Source organism: Abramis brama (assembly GCF_963993115.1).
Source record: "Abramis brama genome assembly, chromosome: 9".
Lineage (NCBI taxonomy): Eukaryota > Metazoa > Chordata > Actinopteri > Cypriniformes > Leuciscidae > Abramis > Abramis brama.
In genome coordinates, this window is record NC_139971.1 from 43,063,606 (window position 1) to 43,085,041 (window position 21,436).

Genomic DNA, 21,436 nt, shown 5'->3' on the forward strand with positions numbered 1-21,436 from the left:
TATGTGGATGCAATTACAACATCAAAGCCGCAGGACTCCTTAAAAACCACGAGAAAAAAAGTGCTTACCAGCAGCATATCGAGGAAACTGAATGCAAACTCATCCCTGATGGAATCATGCGGTTGGTTTTCTGTCATGAGAAACATTAGACAAAGGACAGCAGGATGAGATTTTTGCTTAAATGCATCCGTTTCTCACACACTTTTATTAGACCGGTAATGCAACATCTTTAGGGAATGTGAGACTAACACAATCATGCAGGTTTTTTTCTGCTGTTGTTGTATTATTATTTTAGAGTTTGGGGCTGAAGAAAAGCTGATGATACGATCCACAAATCTAACCCTGACTTAAAGGGACGCATCCTGAAAGGATTAAATGATAAAAAGAGGGATAATACAGCAATAGATTGTACTGTGCCATCTTCAAGTTGCCTTCTTTTAATTTCCTTGAGGAGAGAAACTTGTAATTGTGTCGCAGAAAATACCTCTCTCGGGTTTGAAGGAATTCAGAGGAATTATGAACCGATGAAAGATGAAAACTCATTTTAACAGATGGTTTTGCTCGGCTCATTCCTTTGTGTTATGGTTTATTCAATGCTTTACTCCCAACAAAAGACAACCGAGAAGGCTGAATATGAGGGTGATGCGAAAGGTCATTTCAAAGGTCATCTGATGCTGCATCTGAAATCGCATAAAGAACTAATTGAACTTACTTTCTATGTTCTATGTAGTATAAAACTATATATTTGTGACTGGAATGTGAGGGTTTTGTGGGTCAAGTACTCCCTTGAGAGTCTTTTTTTATCATTATCTGCTATATTCTTGTTGCTGTATCCTTTATTACATTAACCAGCATTATTTTTATAGAATAAAGTTGACTGACGAATTGTGCAGATGACTGTAAATGTAGCTGTTGTGTAAATGCATTTTCATTTTTCAATATAACTCATAAATATGTCATCACACACAACATTATATTAATATCAGAACTTGAAATACCATGTAGGCCTATAGAAGGTTATATTAAATCAATCCCTGTTATATTTAATAAATTAACTTAAAACATTACATTGAAATAAAACTTAATTCCAGAATCTTTACATATGTTGACATCATAAAATGTTAATGTGTTGACTATATTATCTTAAAAATAATGTAACTGACATTTTGTGGTGCTGTATCACAACATTAAAGAGTTTGACTGTACTGAACCGTAAAGAAATGTCTAATTGGATGACAAAAATATGCATTTTACTTATTAGGGGAATAAATACACAAGAAAGATTAGCCCAAATCAATGATGTTAGGCTATTTATGTTTTGTTTTGGCCAAATAAAATTCCAGTTTCTTTGAATTCGTCCAATTCTTCTTTCTGTCAGTCTAATTCAACATCTTGTGTCAGAGGTGTTGTTAAATATAAGTACAGGTGTTTGTTTGGTACTTACACTTGAAGAGAGCCACATGGCTCACAGTTATCCTCCGTTTTTCTTCAAATATGCTAAATTACATTGCACTATATCTCTATGTTCAAGGTTCAATGTGTTTGCTGGATAAAATCTCTGCAGTAACTTATCTAGTCATCAGTGGGTTTGGTCTCACTCACACACGCGGAAAAAGCGCGGTCATGTGATGCGTGGAGTGCACGCGCACGGAGTGATCAGCTGCTCTTGATCACATGACTGAATCTCTCAGCTGAGCAACAGAAGCATGGCATCATCACAGCAGTGAGTTTTTTGTGATTTAGTTTACTTTGGGATATTTATTTTATTCATAATCACTCAACAGTATACGCATGCAGAGGCGTTTACTCCTGCGCATGCGTGGAGCTCGGTGTTTACATGTAGAAGCGCTGTATTTAAGGTTTCTCGCAGATGTTTTGCAGACGTTTGTCTTCTTTAAGTGGCGTTACAGTTTTTGTTTCTATGTTTGCGAATAAACTCTGCTACTACTTTATTTTATGTAGTGTACGTTCCCTTACAAAAATGTACTGTAGTAATACCATGGTACATCGGCGATGTTAGCTAGCTACGTGAATGTTGACCAATTATGTCTAAACTTTGTTTTATTACCAACGTTTTAGGTTCAAATGTATATTTCAGGAGGTGCTATGACTGGTCATCGTTTCCTTATAAGTTTAACACTTTTAATCGCTTTTTGCAGTTCATTTCAATTATCCTGTGCTGTTTGTGTATTTATACTGAAGTAACCTTACACGTATATCAGTAGTCTGTCAAAATGTCAATAAAACATTGTTTAAAAATAGTTATATATGAAGTATATTTTATAATGGACTGCTTTTGACACAAATATGCTAAATGCAAAAATAACTGATTGTGGTTTTAGTGCACGGCATTTGTGGCATTCAGAGATCAAATTTGCATAGTATTATTATTATGTACATGTTGTTGTTGTTTTTAGACCACTTTATATGTTTAATAGATTTATTGTTGTACTTTCAACTCAAATAATATAGTTGATGTCTATCTATTTTTATTTTTTATATATATCCCTGTAATAAGCAGAGTAATGTTCCTGTCATTATCATAAAATAAACCCAGGCCTTTCCGCTTCACCTACTGATCACTTGCTGGGGTTTATTTTGCGATAATGACCGGCTGACTGTGCATTATCTCTGACATATGACTCTTTATCAGGATGATTTAAGAGGAGTGAGCGTTTAATGTGCGGTGACATGAATGTGAGCTGTGACCTTTGACCACATACTGTACAGACGCCCCTGATCACTGTTAATCTTTACACACTCCATCAGTGATAAACCATTCCTTTTAGTCCAGTGTAAGCACGATTTTAATGTTAGATATGAGAAAGTTACATCTCAGGGTCTAATCAAAAGCATAATCTGTTTCTGATATGGATGGTTGAATGGATATTAAAGGGTTAGTTCGTCCTAAAATGATAATTATCTGATAATTTACTCACTCTTCAGCCATCCTATGTGTATAAGACTTTCTTTCAGCCAAACACAATCAAAGTAAAATATCCTGGCTCTTCCAATCACTCCCTTTATAAAGCTTGGAAGAGCCAGGATATTTTTTAATATAACTCTCATTGTGTTCGGCTGAAACAAGAAAGTCATATACACCTAGTATGGCTTTAGGGTGAGTATATTATGGGATGATTTTCATTTTTGGGTGAACCAACCCTTTAACGTAATTCCACCTGATAATTAAAATTATGTCATTATTTATTAACCAGATATGTATTGTTTTTCTGTGTAATGCTAAATAATTTCTGAAGGACCCAATACATCTCTTCATAGTGACCTAGTGAAGTTTCCTGGTAGTTTTCTATGATTGTTTATTTGGGTAAGATTTGCATATTTGAGTATAAACAATATCAAACCTGGTGTGAGAAGTCAAGGCATAATATTTTAATCTGGACATCAAGAATGACGGAGGTAAAAGTATCGTCAGAGAATAATGACTTGGTTTTGATTGAGGAACAGAAATAGCACTGCTCTTATGAAACTTTGCAGCTTTTTTGTTCTTTTTTGTATCTTCACACAGATGTATTTACTACAAACTAGGAGAAAAGCAGCATTATGGTGTTCAAAACTTCTTTTAGGCCTATATTTCAGCAGATCAGATGTGAATATCCCTTTAAGTTTGGCCTGCGGTCAGTGTTTTTCAGTGTTTTTCAGTGTTTCTGGCAGAGATCAGCAGAAAACATTCTTCCTTGTTATCATGGGATCAAATCCAGCTCTTGCGCAACAGCTGTGCTACAGTCACAAAGCTATTAATTTCATCTCAGCAGGTTTTTTCATCAAGATATAATCAACAATTTATACCATCTGTGTATAAACTGAATAAGTAGAATGAAAAGACTCTTGTCACAGTGTGATTTGCAGTGTGAGTGACATGAATGTTTCTGTGTTGTCTGTATCAGGAAGGCGGTGTATTGGCTGGGAAAGGATACGCTGAGGGTATCGGCCGCCCTGTTTGCAGAAAACCGAGAGCGTTTGTGTAAAGGCCTGAAAGCTAAGAAGGATCTACAGGCTGGATCTGTTATAGTTCTTCAAGGAGGAGAACAGAAGCAGAGATACTGCACCGACACCGATGTGCTCTTCAGACAGGTGCTGCACACACACATTAAGTTAAACACAAACTATTATGCACTTTTATAAAGTCTTGATGTTGTTTCAGGCTCTACTAGAACAGGTTTTCCTGCTTGAATGTTGATTATTCTCCTCATATTCTCCATTGTTGCGGCTCCTCTCTTCCCAGTCTGTCAGTAACGCTCTGTTTACTTCCTGTCTCTATGAAGCCCCTCCTTCTGAAAAGCACACTGTGCTCTGATTGGTCGGCTGGAGCAGTGTGTTGTGATTGGTCGAGCGCTTCGAGCGTGTTTGGGAAATGTCCCGCCCCTTTCCATAACCATCAGTTTCAACACACTACTAACTAACTCAACCAGGCCCCGCCCCTTTATTCTGCGTATGAATTATTTAAATTAGGACGTGTTCGTTCCCGGAAGAAACTCAAGCGTTTCAGGGAGTTCAGAAACACTGACACTGATACAGAGAATAACTCAAACAGCAACATTACACCCTAAAGACAGATTAACATTTCCTCTTTAAAGACAGCTCAATATTTATTTACATGTATTCTGAAGTGGCTGAAGATTTTAGAAAACCAAAAAGTTTTGTTAAGTTTTGTTAAGCTTTACAATAAGGTTCCATTTGTTATTAGTTAACTTGAACTAACAATGAAAAGTACTTCAAAGCATTTGCAGTTATTTTAATCTAGTTCATAGTAATTTCAACATTTATTTTAATGTTAATTCTGTGATTCTGCTCGTGGTTATAAAAAATCTAATTGCAATTATTCAAGGTAACTTAAATTTTACATTTTGCCATCCAAATAATACCATCTTAAAGAAATGCCATTAAATGCACAATATCAGGTCTCCTATTCCAGTGTGGAAGAGCGGAGCAGGAGAATTATAATCTGGTAGAGAGTAAAGAATAAAGAATATTAAAAAACCTACATTGTTATAAAATACAAAGATAATCAAAGGTCTTCCTTCATATGAAATACAGGCTTGTGGGTTAATCAGGTTATTATATTATATTAATTGTACATACATTTATTTTCACAGCATTAAAGTAAATCATATGGGCCTAATTAATTATTATTTTATATTATTATATACAATTCCAAGTAAAAAAAAAAAAAAAAAGCTTACACTTTATGTGACGAAAACAAAACATAATTAAATCTTCAATTGCAATTATTTGTGACAATCAATTATCGGCACAAAATTCATGATCTAACTAACTAAAAGATTATAAAAGTAAAGATCTGTTATTTAATGGACCTTAGCTAACATTAAAAAACATAAACAGATGTATTTTTATTAGCCAACATTAACAAAGATTAATAAATACTGTAAGAAATATATTTTTCATTGTTAGTTAAGTAAGGGTTAATGCCCTTCGAGGTGTCCATTATCAGGTTTTAATGGACGACGGCGAGGCGTGAACCGTCAGACGCGCAGCGGAGCCAAAACCTGATAATGGACACCTCGAAGGGCATTAACCCACTTATACCATGGTTACTTACGAAAGAAAGAAATATTTAATCAATTAATAATACTTTAATGTGTTTTAGAGTAAAAATCGTGAGGGTTTTTATTTATTAAGTCGAGCGCACTATTTAATATCTCCCGTATACAGGCGTTGCCAAGCAACGTGGCCACAGCGACCCGACCGCAGCAGTTGATCAGTGAGTTTGAGCCAGCGCAATCATTTAGAACTGTCATCAGGCAAATTGACGGGACGCCTTTCCTAGGTGTCCATTATCACTTTTTAACGGACACCCTGCAGCCAATCAGAATCGAGTATTCACCCAGACCATGGTATAATGCATGGGAACAAATTAGACCTTATTGTAAAGTTTTTCCACTTTTTAATGTCAGACTGGAGACTTGCATCAGATGCAGTTTTAAGAGCCCTAAAATGGTCACTGCCAAAATGTATGTGATTTATGTGACTTTTGAATGTCCGCCAATGGAGAATCAAGCATTTACCAGCCAATCCTTGTCCCGGTCCTGCCAGTGGATGTCTGATAGCAAGCATTAACGGCACGTTTTCATGCATCACTTCAGCTTCCAAACAACACTGAATGCATCGCGCGCTGAAACATCTCGATGACTCGACAGCTTTGTTTCTAAATGATTATTGAGTGTTCGTCTCCCCATTATAATTGTCCGTAAGTGGGGCTCTCGTTTATGTTATGCTAAATGGTAATTTGTGTTGGCAGGAGGCGTGCGAGTTCAGACCTTTTATTTCTGCGCTGCGGTCGGGTGTTTGATAGAGCCTCGTAATTTACTGCATTTACATAAGTTGATTGAACATAATGAGGAGCGTGTTTCTCATTCATTAGCTACAAAAACCTCCACATCCAGCGTTGTTTGGCAGAGATTGCGCGCCGTATCTCATGGATTTTGTTGTGATGTTTATTACTTGAGGGCTTCCTGCTTTCATCGTATTTTACCTGTAAATAATTCATAGCCATTAATTTGCTTGTCTTGTGTTGTAGCTTTCTGCTGCTTTTTGAAGTGTTAACTTGCACGTTTCTAATGTTAATCAGATTCATGGCACGTGTCTAATTGCGCACGGTTTGGGCTCGTTATTAAGTGCGTGTGAAGTTGCACCTATCCTGCGGTGGTTTCATTTTATCGCTCCATTACACAATCCGTGCAGAACGCATGCACTGGGGGAACATGAACTCTGAAATGCACTCAAGACAATAAAATCACAAATGAATCATCCTCTGTGGACGAGACACTCGGTTATCTGATCGTTCATCGCTCAGATTGAGGAAGAATGGGCTGCTTTTTATTCAGGAGTGTGATTTTGAATTAAATTGGCCACAACCCAAAGGATCAGTGATACAAGATGCATTTACTGACATGCAATTCAAAGAAATGCAACACAATCAGCAACGACTTAAAAAATAAATAAATGCATATTAATAATCAAAAGTTTATACTTGCACCCTCACAAAAAAGCAAAAAAGTTATAGAATTCCTTCTATGGAGTATATTTTCTCCTCTTCTCTCGCTTGCTTCATAAACTAGTTGTCTGGCGTTTTATATCATGCATATTATTTATCATGCATATATTATATAAACACAAACTTTTATGTTAGATGCAATTATTGTCCGCTTATGTCAGTGTCTACTGTAGCTCCTCTTGCTACTGTGATAAAAATGCATTGTGTGCAATAATGTTTCATTATGAATTGCATTCTGGCAGATTTGGTAGCACAGCGATGCATGGCATCAAGCTTGCACAGTTAAGTGTTTGCAAATGTTTCAGGCCTTAATGCAGAAACAATATCTCTGTCGCTTTATTAACCATTTGTATTAATAACACTGGATTCTCATTTCTGGAATTCAGTTCATAGAAACACAGTTGCACGTGTGTGTGTGTGTGTGTAAATGAGCCACTTGATGCTGTATAGTTAGAAGAGGCTCTTAACCCTCTGACTGAGTCACACGTGTTGTTCTGCAGGAGTCATTCTTCCACTGGACCTTCGGTGTGACCGAGGCCGATTGCTACGGCGCCATCGACGTCAACTCCAAGAAATCCCTCCTGTTTGTTCCCAAGCTGCCGGAGAGCTACGCCACGTGGATGGGCGAGTGAGTGACCCTCTCAGATGAGTGAACTCTGATGTGCATGTGTCATTTTCATGCTCACTGATGGCACTGATATGATTGCTTTGAAATTCTCTGGAGTCAGCAGAACTTTAATACATAGGTGACATGCTGTTGAACACACACACATATCTATATCTATATCTATATATATATATATATATAGATATATATATATATATATATATATATATATATATATATATATATATATATATATATATATATATATATATATATATATATCTATATCTATATATATATATATATATATATAAGCAGCACAACTGTTTTCAACATTGATAATAATCATAAATGTTTCTTGAGCATCAAATCATCATATTAGAAGGATCATGTGACACTGAAGACTGGAGTAATGATGCTGAAAATTCAGCTTTGATCACAGGAATAAATTACACTTTACAATATACGACAATAGACAACAGTTATTTTAAATTGTAATATGTCACATTTTTTGTGTTTTTTAACTATATTTTTTGATCAAATAAATGCAGCTGGTGAGCAGAAGATTCATTTTTTTTTTTTTTTTATCCAAACTTTTGACCAGTTTTTGATCTATATACAGACTTTTGATATATAAATAACCTGTCCACATTGCATTGTAATATTAGCAGAAGCGTCCTCTCCCAGTCCTCCTCATAATGTGGAAACAGACAGGCATGAAATCGAGCTCAGAAGCTTCTAGCACGCGTAAAGCCTGCCGGTTATGATGTGCTATTGAAGCAACAGTGCAGAGATGGGCTTTGAGACGGACAGTCGGAGTTTGCTGTCGAGCTTTTTAAACCTTTCTTTCAAAGGTTCTGCGGTAAATTCTCTTCCTTTTCATGCTGGATAAGCCGTCCTAATCTAATACACACGGTTCATCTGATGAGTTTGCTACGGGCTCGGGTCAGCAGTTCTTCAGTTTTTGATCAGTGACCCGACATTCAATCCCCGCTGTTCTTCTCGGTATTACAGAGTTTCTGGATGTCATGATGTGCATTATTCCCGTGGCTGCCGATGTTTACGTAAACCTACAAATGAGATCGATTACACCGGGTTAATGCACTTATGTTTATTTAACAGCTTAATGCATAATTAATGGCATAATTGGTGTCATCACTAATACTTGTGCTCGTACTGGAGGTAATGATTTGCTCAAACCCCTGACCTTTAATATTACACTTCGGCACGACACTCGTCCTTGTGCTACAGACGTGAATGATTGCTTAATTCATGCTCTTTCTTTTTCTCCATACGGATTTTAAGAATTCATTAGTAAAGCTTTATAAGCCTTGAACCAAACAAGCCAGCTCTCAGATGAACCGTTATACGATAATACACATTGTTGCATAATGAGGGAATTAATGAACTACAGTAATCAGATCAGCCATTACAATAAAAAGTCATTGATTGTAAGTTTCACAACAAAAAGGTGTTTAATAGGAAATATTCAGATATAGACAGTAGTTTTAGATCACTCGATTACATCATTTACTGTATAATGCTTCAAGGTGTTTTCTTGTTTTCAGGCTTGTTGGTAGTTTAGTACTTATTGAGCAATTAAACACTGTTTTCTAAAAATGAAGCTAAAACCACACAGAGTGAAAAGTTTGGGGTCAGTTACATTTTAATTAGGGCTGTGAAAAGATTAATCGCATCCAAAATAAAGTTTGTGTTTACATAATATGTGTAATTATTTTGTATATAAATACACACACATGCATGTACATAATTAAGAAATATGAAATATTTGCATGTATGTGTATATATATATATATATATATATAATTTATTTTTTTAAATATATATAAATATATTTTTTTAATATATATAAATAACACATTTTTCTTATATATACATGCATGTGTGTGTATTTATATATACAAAGTAATTATACACAGTACACACACGCATATTATGTAAACACAAACTTTATTTTGGATGCAATTAATTGCAATTAATCTTTTCACAGCCCTAATTTTAATGTTTTTGAGAAGTGTCTTCTGCTCGCCAAGGCTGCATTTATATGATTAAAAATACAGTAAAAATTGTGAAATATTGTTAGAATTTTAAATAAGTGTTTTCTATGTGAATATATAGTAAAGTGTAATTTATTCCTGTGATCAAAGCTGAATTTTCAGCATCATTACTCCAGTCTTCAGTGTCACATGATCCTTCAGAAATCACTCTAATATGATGATTTGATGCTTAAGAAACATTTATGATTATTATCAGTGTTGAAACCAGTTCAGATTTGAATGCGAACCCTGATACATTAATTTTTTCAGGATTCTTTGATGAATAGAAAATTCGAAAGAACAGCATTTAATTGAAATTGAAATAAATGTCTTTACTGTCACACTTCTTGATGAATACATTTATAAAAAATAACAAAAATCTTACCGACCCCAAACTTTTGAATTGTAGTACATATAAAGAGAAAATGAATGGGTTATTTAGTTATTAACCGTTACTTCTGGAAAGCTTGTGTTGTGCTCTATTACCCAGATATCACTGTTTTCTGCTCCATGTCAACAAAGCTCAAAATCAAATTTGTTTGCAAACTTCATAGCCGTGTTTCTACAGTATATTACTAAAGCTCTCAAAGTTATTGATGTGCAATTTGAAAATGAGGTTGGAGTGTGTTTGCATGAATACTTCACATCCGAGAACCTAAAACACTTGACATCGAGAGTCCATTTGCTTGATTATCTGAGCGCTGCCGAGACCATTAGCAGAATCAGGATTTGGGTTCAGGCTTTCTTCAACATTCAGATGCAGAGGATCAGTTTCACTGCTTTTAAAATCACGTCAGAGTAATCAGCCCTAAACAAGCTAAACATGAGGAGAGGACAGGTTGTGTTTGATCACGTCAAACTAAAGTGCGTCACTCCACAGGAAGTTCTCATTAGACCTCTTTCTGTGTGTGTGCGTGTGTGTGCGTGTGTGTGTGTGTCGACAGGATCTATCCGCCTGGACACTTCAAGGAGAAATACGCCGTCGATGAGGTGCATTACACCACTGACGTGAGTAGTGTTTGACTTTAAATAATTGCATTAGTATGCAGCTCAATATTTCTTGTGCTCGTTCATTTGTGCTCGTTAGATTTCTCTTATATAATGCAGATAACGAAGTTCCTTAAGTGGCCTTGAGCTGGTTTCTTACTGGGCCCGTTTTGTTTGTAGTTTTTGGTGGCCTTATTTCTTTAAAATTAGAGTTTTGTTTGTATGGAACTGAAGATCACACACACTCTTACACTCTAACACACACTCTCATTCACACACACACACACACACACACTCACACTCACACACACACACTCACACACACACACTCACACACCCACACACACACTCTTACACATTCACACTCACACTCTCTCTCACACTCTCTCTCACACAAACTCACACTCAATCACACATTCTCACACTCACACACACACACACACACACACACACACACACACACACACACACACACTCAATTACACACTCTCTCAGAAACACACACATACACACTCTTACACAATCACACTCACACACTCGCACTCTATCTCACACAAACTCACACATTCACACTCAATCACACAATCACACACTCACACACACAAATACACACAAATTAATGCAAATAGTTATATATATTCCTCTGTAATTAGTTTTGATGTGGATTTAATGAGTTTTTCGCTGATGTAAAATAGCACAATAATCTTGTAGCTGGTCTCTCCTGGTTAACTGAGATTCTGTTAACAGAACAAATGCACTGTCCACTCACTGTCCACACACACTGTCCACACACACTGTCCACACACACTGTCCACACACTGTCCACACACACTGTCCACACACTGTCCACACACTGTCCACACACTGTCCACACACTGTCCACACACACTGTCCACACACTGTCCACACACACTGTCCACACTTCTGTCTGATGGAGACTGGCCAGTGCAGTAATACTGGAGTGGCCGAACATTGGCAGATTAATCAGCCTGGTTGATATAGTAGATCAATAGTGTTTATGTCTAAGAGAGAGCGAGGTCAGTGTGCTTCAATTTGCACTAATGAAACCTTTTTAGAAAATTCACATTTTAAAATCCTAAAGGCAGCGAGAAGAATAAATGAAATGAAATGAAATAAGAGCATATAGCACGCTAGATCCCTGCAGTCTCTGATACCGTCCCAAACACACACACAGCATGCTAAGATGCAGCAGTTTAAGTGTAACTGTAAGTTGTTAGCTGGGATATCGGCGCCTCTAGCCATGGGTCAGTTCTCCACATGTAGAACGCAGTCATGCTCGCATTATGAATAATTCGCTATGTTTTAAAATGCCCTGATAGATGTTTTTTTTCTATTTCTGTTTGCTTGTCAAGAATCAAGTGAGCTTCCTAGACAGCATTTCAAGGCCTTTCCAAAAGGCGAAAAAATGACTCTCATATGAATGCATTTGACAGATGCTTTTATTCAAAGTGACATTCAGGGTACATGTTTTTTTCTCAGTTCAAATTATTATAAGAAGCTGAATTTTGGCCAAACTAAGGCAGTGCTTCAGTGCATTTCAATCAACTCAGTTAAAAGTTGATGGACGACAGATACTGCACTTTATATTGATTCCTCCTCCAGTGACCACTTCAGACTGCACTAGTTAAAATGGTTCTCTTTGGTACAGATTAAATGAGACCAGGGCTGCAATGCATGCTGGTCCGGTGATGCTCATCCTGTCAGAGTTGACATGTTCTGTATAAAACGATGAAGCTTGAGAAAGGGACGCACTGAGAATTTTGTGCTTGGTTTTGTCTAAATGAGGGTCATTTTGAAATGTGATTGTAAACGATTGTGCGGAGGTCAGAATATCTCAGAGCGTAGTTGACACTGTAATTGCTGCTCATTTTTCAGGTTCAAATGGAACAAAAAGCTATTTAAAAAGATAATTTAATGATATTAGTCGATTTATTATGTTCCCGTTGGGGTTCTGCATGTTGATGTAGACCTGTCAGATGGGCATCTTTGGCCATTGCATCGTGAATAGTTGTTTGTGAATGTAAAAGTTCTGCAAAGTTTCAAAGATAAATGGAGTTTTTGTCTCCTAAAAGAAAAGACGTGATTCTGAACTGCTTGAAACGAGTCGTCAGTAATTCAGTCTTACTTCCTGCTTAACCTACGTAACAATGTAACCTCTCGTCTTCCTTTATTACTGGATATTCAGTTTAAGAGGACATGAGTCACGGCCACAATGGAAACAAATTGTTTTTTGAATGCCGAAATGAGGAACGAGGGATATGGAAGAGTTCACTGTACGGCCACGAGAAACCATTGAGCGGGAAGAGTTTAGACAAGGGTTGAGAATCTAAATCTATTTTTTATTTAGAATCGCTTCCATTTTTTATGATATTCAGTTCCGTTAATGGTTGTGGAGCGTCTCTATGCGTGTGCTGATGTGGAGGGAGCAACGTTTCCAGAGATCTTTCTTCCTCAAAACTCTAAAAGAATCATCAATAGAAGCTTTAATCGTTACCATTATATCGCCCCTATTATGCAATTTTGGATATTCCCTTTCATGCAGTGTGTAATAGAGTAATAGTGTGTGAATGTAGAAGTTCTGCAAAGTTTTAAAGATCAAAGTGCATATTAATGGCATTGTGTCTCGTGAAAGAAAGAAGCGATTCTGAAGCGATGTGTCGTCAGTAATTCCAGTCTCACTTGCATGGGCGTCGGAACCATTGTATATGGGTGGGACAAGACCCACCCACTTTTTAAGACCAATGATATTGGACCCACTTACTTTTACCGTCTCTGATTCAGCGCATTTGTCTTTTCATAGCGCTGTCAGTCAAATCCAATTATTAGGGAATTCCCTAATAAATTAAACTCCACTGAATCGCTACATTATATTTCTCAACGAGCCGCAACTGACGAAAGTAACCGCCCGTTGTACCTTTCCAGTCAAATATTGCGTTGCAAACATCAATAACAGCTTTAAATTGTCATTGCTGGCAGATGACCATGGTATTAGCGGGATAATCCACGGATAGCTGTGCATTTAATGCACGACTTGGAGGCAAAGAACCGCCCGACGTGAAGTGGAGTTTAGTTTACTTGTTTTAATTAAAAGGCACCAGAATAGCCTACATGAAATGGTATTTACTCCAGTAACATTTTTCTGGGGGAGGACCCACCCACTTTTTTTTTTCTTCCAACGCCCATGCTCACTTGTAACTAATTAGCATAATGCCAGCCTGTGGTCTTGATTGGCTGAGCAGCGTCTCTTAGCTCCGCCCTCAAACACTGTAGTGTATCTGAGACTGGAAGAGTTTGGTTCGTGTTGTTCGTGTCGAGAAGACGCTGTTTTCTGAGATTGATACGGTAAAACCCACGCCATCGTCACTGTTCGTATCACTGTGATCAAGAGCTGAGATTCAGATATGATAATGAGCGTTTGCTTTCTGACCAATCACAGCAGAGCAGCTCTCAGAGAGGCGGAGCTTAGAGAGACTGAATTCTTGATGGAAGCGTTGCAGACACTGAGAGAAAAGAGCTGATGCTGCAGTGCAGATTATGAGGAAATTAGTTTTTTTTCACCTTGGATGACTGTAAATCGATTGTAGGAGACCTTTAAATTGGCATAATGGGGCACTTTAGTGAGTTTTTACTCTGATGTATGATAGCAGAATGTTTAGAAAGCAAGTTATCCATCCTTATGGTCTGAAATTTTGTTAACGGAAAAAAGTGCACTGTCGATACTTCCATTTGAATGGTTACTGGCCATTGCAAATATATTCAAGTACATATAGTGATGACATTGTGTTTTGTGTTTTCTGTGCTCCCGTTTTCATTCAAATGCACAAGTGCTTCTCAGTTCCTCCTCAACTCTTTTGTTCTGTGAGCCTGAGCGTTAATGACCTTCTCCTGAGGATCCTCTCAGCGCTGCTTAAACAGATCATTTGAGAAGGCAAACAGAGCTGCTGCGAGCAGAAAACACAGGGAGATATCTGTAATCTTACAAAACAAATGAAATCTCCAAGGCAAATACAACACCCACAAACACCGCATGTTTAATCCCGAGCGCTAACAGAGCCTGAGACGGTCCGCATCGGGATTCACGACACGCTGAGGGTCCGTGACATTCACAACGCCCTCGTCTTCGTTGCCCTCAGCCGATAGATAATATACGCAAGCTTGACTTTCAGAGTCCTCGCACTGTAAGTGTCCTCGCATTTGTTGAGTTTATGCAAACTTAATCATAAGATGGTTTGTTTGTTGCTAAAGCAAACTTCAATTTAATATGCAAAAACAAATACATGCATATGTTGATTTCATTTCATTTTGAGCATGTTTTTCGTTGGCATATTGGAGATTTCAAGAAGCCTGGCATTATTTGTGCAATTCTGTTTTTAAAATTAAAGACTGTGTGTTTAATGTATTGTTAGTTAATGCAGTTTTAAAAATACTGTAAAATACTGTACAAATATATTGCTAATTTTCACCTTTTTATTTGCAAACCTGTAAGACTTACTGTCAGGTTCATTAGAAGTAAATCTAGTTATAAATGAAATGCCTTACAATTGTTTTCATTTTGACTGTTCGTACGAGATGTCGAATTGGTCACACGGAAAGGGGAAGTAAATATTTAATTAAGTAACTTATTTATTTATTTATTTATTTATTTATTTATTTATTTATTCCTTCCTTCCTAGACTGTAAAGCAGCATATTTTATTGCATGTCCTGCTTTAATTATATTAGGCAACGTTTTTATTCAGGAAGTACACTAATAAACACACATTTTATTTTTTTCAACTGTTATTGTTAATATTTTTGTTGTTACTTTTGTCTATTTATTTGTTATTTTTTTGTAGATATATTATTGTTAAGTTATTGTATACAATTATAATATAATGCAAAAAAATGATGTTATTCCTCAGTATTTCTGTCAAATATCTAAACATTCTTAAAACAAGATACATTTACTGGAGAAGCGAAATAAAATCTTGTTATGTGAAAAACATTCATCTAAAAATTTAAGTGAGTTTTTGCTTAAAACAAGGAACCAGTATCAAAGTGGTAAGAAAAATAGTCTTGTTTTCCCTTTGAATTTGGTTGATTTCTTGATCTTTTGTACTGTTGCTTCTCCAGTAAATGCATCTTGATTTAAGAGTGTTTTGATGTTTGTACTGTAAAACAAGACTAACACTTTTTTGCAGTGTATTGTGATTATTTTCAATTTTATAACTCTTGAGTTTGCCATGAATAAAGCATTTGATGCGGATGTGGCGTTGAATGATAAATAAGTAATTCAGAGTCATAAGTCAAACCTAGCCTGCTTACAAAACGATGAAATATTTAAACCGCAGAAGCGTAAAGATGATGTACAGCTGCGGCTGCACGCCGTCTGCATTTATACAGGGGTCATTCATATGTCCATTACCATATTTACATTGTTTTTCTAGCATCTTTTGTCCATCCAATGGCAAATTGGAGATTTCAGAAAGCCTGTCGTTTTTGCAGTTCTGTTTAGTGACGATAATGGTGTAGAAATGCATATTTTTTACAGATAATTCATTTTTTGAGAGTTCAATCTCAGCAGAGTCACATGACATCATGAGTTTGGGATCGCGTTTGTCCTCATCTGAAAAAATCATATAAAAATTTGCATTTAAATTTATAGGGGAATATATCGGTTATCGGCTTTTAAATATAAAGAATTATCGGTTCTTGGTATCGTCTAAAATGTTCAAATCGGTGTATCCATAAATGTAACAGATGTATTGCTCATTGTTAGTTAATATTAGTTAATGCATTTACTTCACTACTTACCTCATTGAAAAGCTTTACCATTTTTTATTATTAAAGCAATTTTAATTCTTACTGTATGATCATCTCATTTAAATCACACATTTGACAGCAGAGTCACATGAGATCATGAGTTTGGGATCGCGTTCGGTCCTCCGGTGTTTGTCCTGATCTGAAAAAATCATATAAACATTTGGATTTAAATTTATAGGGCAATATATATCGGTTATCGGCCTTTAAATATAAAAAAATATCGGTTCTTGGTATCGACTAAAATGTTCATATCGGTGTGTCCATAAATGTAACAGATGTATTGCTCATTGTTAGTTAATATTAGTTAATGCATTTACGGTTACACTTTATTTTAAGGTGTCATTGTTGCAGTGTAATTATATATTTAAGTACTGAGTAATATTAATTAACTACATGTACTTACTATAGGGTTAGGGTAGGATTAGGATTTGATTGAGGGTTAATTGCATGTAATTATGCATAATTTACTGTTATTACTATGGTAAGTACATGTAACATATGTAACAAGGACACTGTAAAATAAAGTGTTACCGCATTTACTTACATTAATGGAACCTCATTGAAAAGTGTTACCATTTTCTATTATTAAAGCAATTTTAATTCTTACCGTATGATCATCTCATTTAAATCACACATTTGACAGCAGAGTCACATGAGATCATGATTCTGGGATCACGTTCGGTTCTCCGGCGTTTGTCCCGATCTGATCCCGCCGCACTCACAGCTGCTTGACTCCTCCGTAATATTCAATCAGGCACGTAGTGATTGCTTTAATGACAGTAATTTTCCACTTACATTCAGATGTGTTGCTATTCAGCTCAGTAGGCGAGAATGGCAAATGAAAACACTATTGATTTTGTTTACATTGATTTTTTTGACACTTTAAAACCATTAATCTTGATCACTCATAAAATTAGATTAATGAAGGGTGTTTGACACGGCTGCCAGACTCAATTAAACTTGGATTTTTGTTTAAAATGTTTTAAAAGTTGTCCATTTATCTTGCATGTCACTGTTTCCTTCGCCATCTGTCTTCAATAATCCGCCTTCTCAGCAATATCTCTGATTAAGCAGTTTGTTTAAAAAGTCTCAGTTTTGGTGTTGTTGTGTTTTATTTATTCATTTATTTTCCAGAACTCTGATTAATGTAATATTTCAGCCCTTTCTCATCTCTTCAGTATGTTTTGTTTAATTAAGAAAATTATCGCAAGTCTTTTGATCCATTTAAGACCAAGTGCAAGATTTTATCGGTTATATACAAGACTAAGTATATTTTTATGGTAACACTTTGAAATAAGGTTTAATTTGTCAACTTTTAAAAATACTTCGAAATAACGTATTAATCCTTGTTAATGTTTCAAGCTTATACCTTATACTAGCTTATACTACTACCTTATTAAAATCTTAAATTGCATCTGTTAATATTATTTAATGGACCTGAGCTGACATGAACTAACCATGAACATTTAGCTAAGATTAATAAATAATGTAACTAGTGATGCACGATATATCGGCTTCCATATCAATATCGACCGACATATGTCAATTTTTAAAATTATCGTTATCGGCCTGATAAGAAAATTTGGCTGATATATTAAAGCTGATAAGTAATGTATTATTTCCCTCAGCTGAGACACTTCAGATGCGCACTGTTCAACATGATGATTTCAAATTGCTTGAAATATGATTGGAACAATTTCAAAAAATGTAAATATAGTAAAGTGCAACGTGCAGCACATAGGCTGTATAAAATGTTATTGTGAACATTATAATTGTGTGCTTGGGACATGGCTTTTAATAGTGAGACTTTTGCTTTGTAATCAGGTTCTCAAAAATTAAATAAAAATTTGTATTTAAATTTATCGGTCGATATATCGGTTTTTGGCTTTCATCTATAAAGAATTATCGGTTCTCGATATCGGCCAAAATGTTCATATTGGTGCATCCCTAAATGCAACAGATGTATTGCTCATTGTTAATTAATATTAGGTAATGCATTAACTTACATTGACCTTATTGTAAAGTGTTACCATTTTTTATTATTTAAGCGATTTTAATTCTAACTGTATGATCATCTCATTTAAATCATGCGTTTGTCATAGCGTTTGCTATAGTTGATGTATTTGCACAACTTCAGCTGCTTTAGATTATTTCTTTGTGTAGCGATGAGTCTGTTTTATACCAGGCCTCGTAGTTTGACTGTTTTTGCACTGATGTCACATGATCACCTGTCTGCATTACGGGTTAAACTACTTTACCACATCAGGTCAATCTCACCCACAGCCAAGCAACACATTAGCAGTTAATCTGGTAACATCACCACTACGCGTCATGAAATATCAGTTTAGTTACGCCTGAACTACTTTTTAAATGCTAAATTGTTTCAAGCATGAAGGAAAAACAATCCTTCAGGTGTTGCTTTGTTTTGTTTTTAAGTTGGAGATGCAACAATGCAAATGATTTAAAATCAAAAGTTGTGCATTAACATTAGTTAATTCAGTCTGAGCTAACAGGAACCATTGTTTTTATTAACTTATATTAACAAAGATTAATAAATGCTGTAAAATATATATTGTTCATTATTAGTTGTGATACTTATTCATGTTATCTATCTTATGCATTAATCATAACCATTAAGTGTTTTTTATTTGCAAACTTTTGCTTTTTAAATGTTAAATTGTTTCAAGCATGGAGGGAAAACAATCCTTCAGGTGTTGCTTTTTGTTTTTTAAGATGGAGATGCAACAATGCAAATTATATTGTGGTAACACTTTACAATAATCACATTTGTTAACATTAGTTAACATGAGTTAAAAAAAAATACTGCATTTATTAATCTTATTTCATGTTAATTTCAACATTTACTAATGCATTTTTAAAATCAAAAGTTGTGTGTTAACATTAGCTAATGCAGTCTGAACTAACAAGAGCCAATGTTTTTATTAACTAAGATTAACAAAGATCAATAAATGCTGTGCTATATATATATATATATATATATATATATATATATATATAGTACCAGTCAAAAGTTTGGAAACATTACTATTTTTAATGTTTTTGAAAGAAGTCTCTTATGCTCATCAAGCCTGCAGTTAAAAAACAAACAAACAAAAAAAAAAACAGTAATATTATGAAATATTATTACAATTTAAAATAATGGTTCTCTTTTTTAATATACTTTAAAATGTAATTTATTTTTGTGATGCAAAGCTGAATTTTCATCAGCAAGTACTCCAGTCTTTGGTGTCTTATGATCCTTCAGAAATCATTCTAATATGCTGATTTGATACTCAGTTATTATCAATGATGGAAACAGTTGTGCTGTTTAATATATTTTTTTGGAATACTTTTTTCAGGATTCATTGATGAGTAAAACGTTAACAGCATTTATTCATAAAAACAGCATTTATTCAAAATAAAAACATTTCTAACAATATAAATCGTTACCATCACCTTTTATCAATTTAACGCATCCTTGTTGAATTAAAGTACTAATTTCTTTAAAAAAAAATAGTTATTGTTCCCAAACTTTTGAACGGTAGTGTATATTGTTACAAAAGATTTCTATTCTAAATAAATACAGTTCTTTTTAACTTTTTATTCATCAAATAATCCTGAAAAAAGTATCTCAGGTTATAAAAAAATATTAAGCAGCACAACTGTTTCCAACATTGATCATAAATCAGCATATTAGAATGATTTCTGAAGGATCATAAGACACCAAAGACTGGAGTACTTGCTGATGAAAATTCAGCTTTGCATCACAAAAATAAATTACATTTTAAAGTATATTAAAAAAGAGAACCATTATTTTAAATTGTAATAATATTTCATAATATTACTGGTTTTTTTTGTTTTGTTTTTTTTTAACTGCAGGCTTGATGAGCATAAGAGACTTATTTCAAAAACATTAAAAATAGTAATGTTTCCAATCTTTTGACTGGTACTATATATATATATATATATATATATATATATATATATATATATATATATATATATATATATATATATATATATATATATATATATATATATATATATATATATATATATATATATATATATATATATATGCACGCACGCACGCACGCATATATATATATATATATATATATATATATATATATATATATGCACGCACACACACACACACACACACACACACACACACACACACACACACACACACACACACACACACACACACACACACACACATATATATATATATATATATATATATATATATATATATATATATATATATATATATATAATTATTTTTGTTTTTGTGTTCATTGTTAGTTCATGTGAACTAATGCATTAATCCTAAAAGTATTCCTGGTATTTTTGCACCTTTTTATTTGCAAACCTCTGACTTTCTTTCAGCGTCATAAGTCAAACCTAGCCTGCTTACAAAATAATCAAATATTTATAGCTCTGAAACGTTAAGATGATGAACAGCTGCTGCACGGCGTCTGCATTTATTCTACAGGTACGAGGTTTCAGTGAGTAAATCAATTATTAGGCCGTTGGTCAGTAAAGTTTAGGTAACTCTCTAATTTGTTAACATTAGTTAATGCTGTATATTTTACAGCATTTATTATCCTTAATGTTCATGATAGTTCACCGTTCACTGACTAATATTAACAGATGCAACTTTTTATCTTAAAAATGTATTAGTAAATATTAAGATGCACATTAACTAAGAGTAATACATGAGTATTGTTTATTATTAGTTAGACTGAATAACCTTTGTAACTATTTCTAATGTATATTTTATTAATTAAGTGCAGTGTTATTTTACATTTGATTACAGTTTCTGTGCCTGACAATCTTAAAACACTGTTTATTTCAATCTTATCTTTGTTCAGTTGTGTCTATTTGTTGCGATTGTTAATTTTTTATTTGTTCTTTTTTAATT

At 34.7% G+C, this 21,436-nt stretch overlaps 1 protein-coding gene across 1 annotated transcript in view; it reads left to right on the forward strand.

Annotated features, from left to right (window-relative positions):
* Positions 1-1,582: 1,582 nt before the first annotated feature.
* LOC311089896 (xaa-Pro dipeptidase-like) overlaps positions 1,583-21,436 on the forward strand; it is an 82,583-nt gene continuing 62,729 nt past the window's right edge. Inside the window, exons 1-4 of the mRNA XM_084124938.1 lie at positions 1,583-1,723; positions 3,906-4,092; positions 7,534-7,661; positions 10,642-10,705. Coding sequence (XP_083981064.1) covers positions 1,707-1,723; positions 3,906-4,092; positions 7,534-7,661; positions 10,642-10,705 — 396 coding nt within the window. The 5' untranslated portion in view covers positions 1,583-1,706. The remainder of the gene's footprint in view (positions 1,724-3,905; positions 4,093-7,533; positions 7,662-10,641; positions 10,706-21,436) is intronic.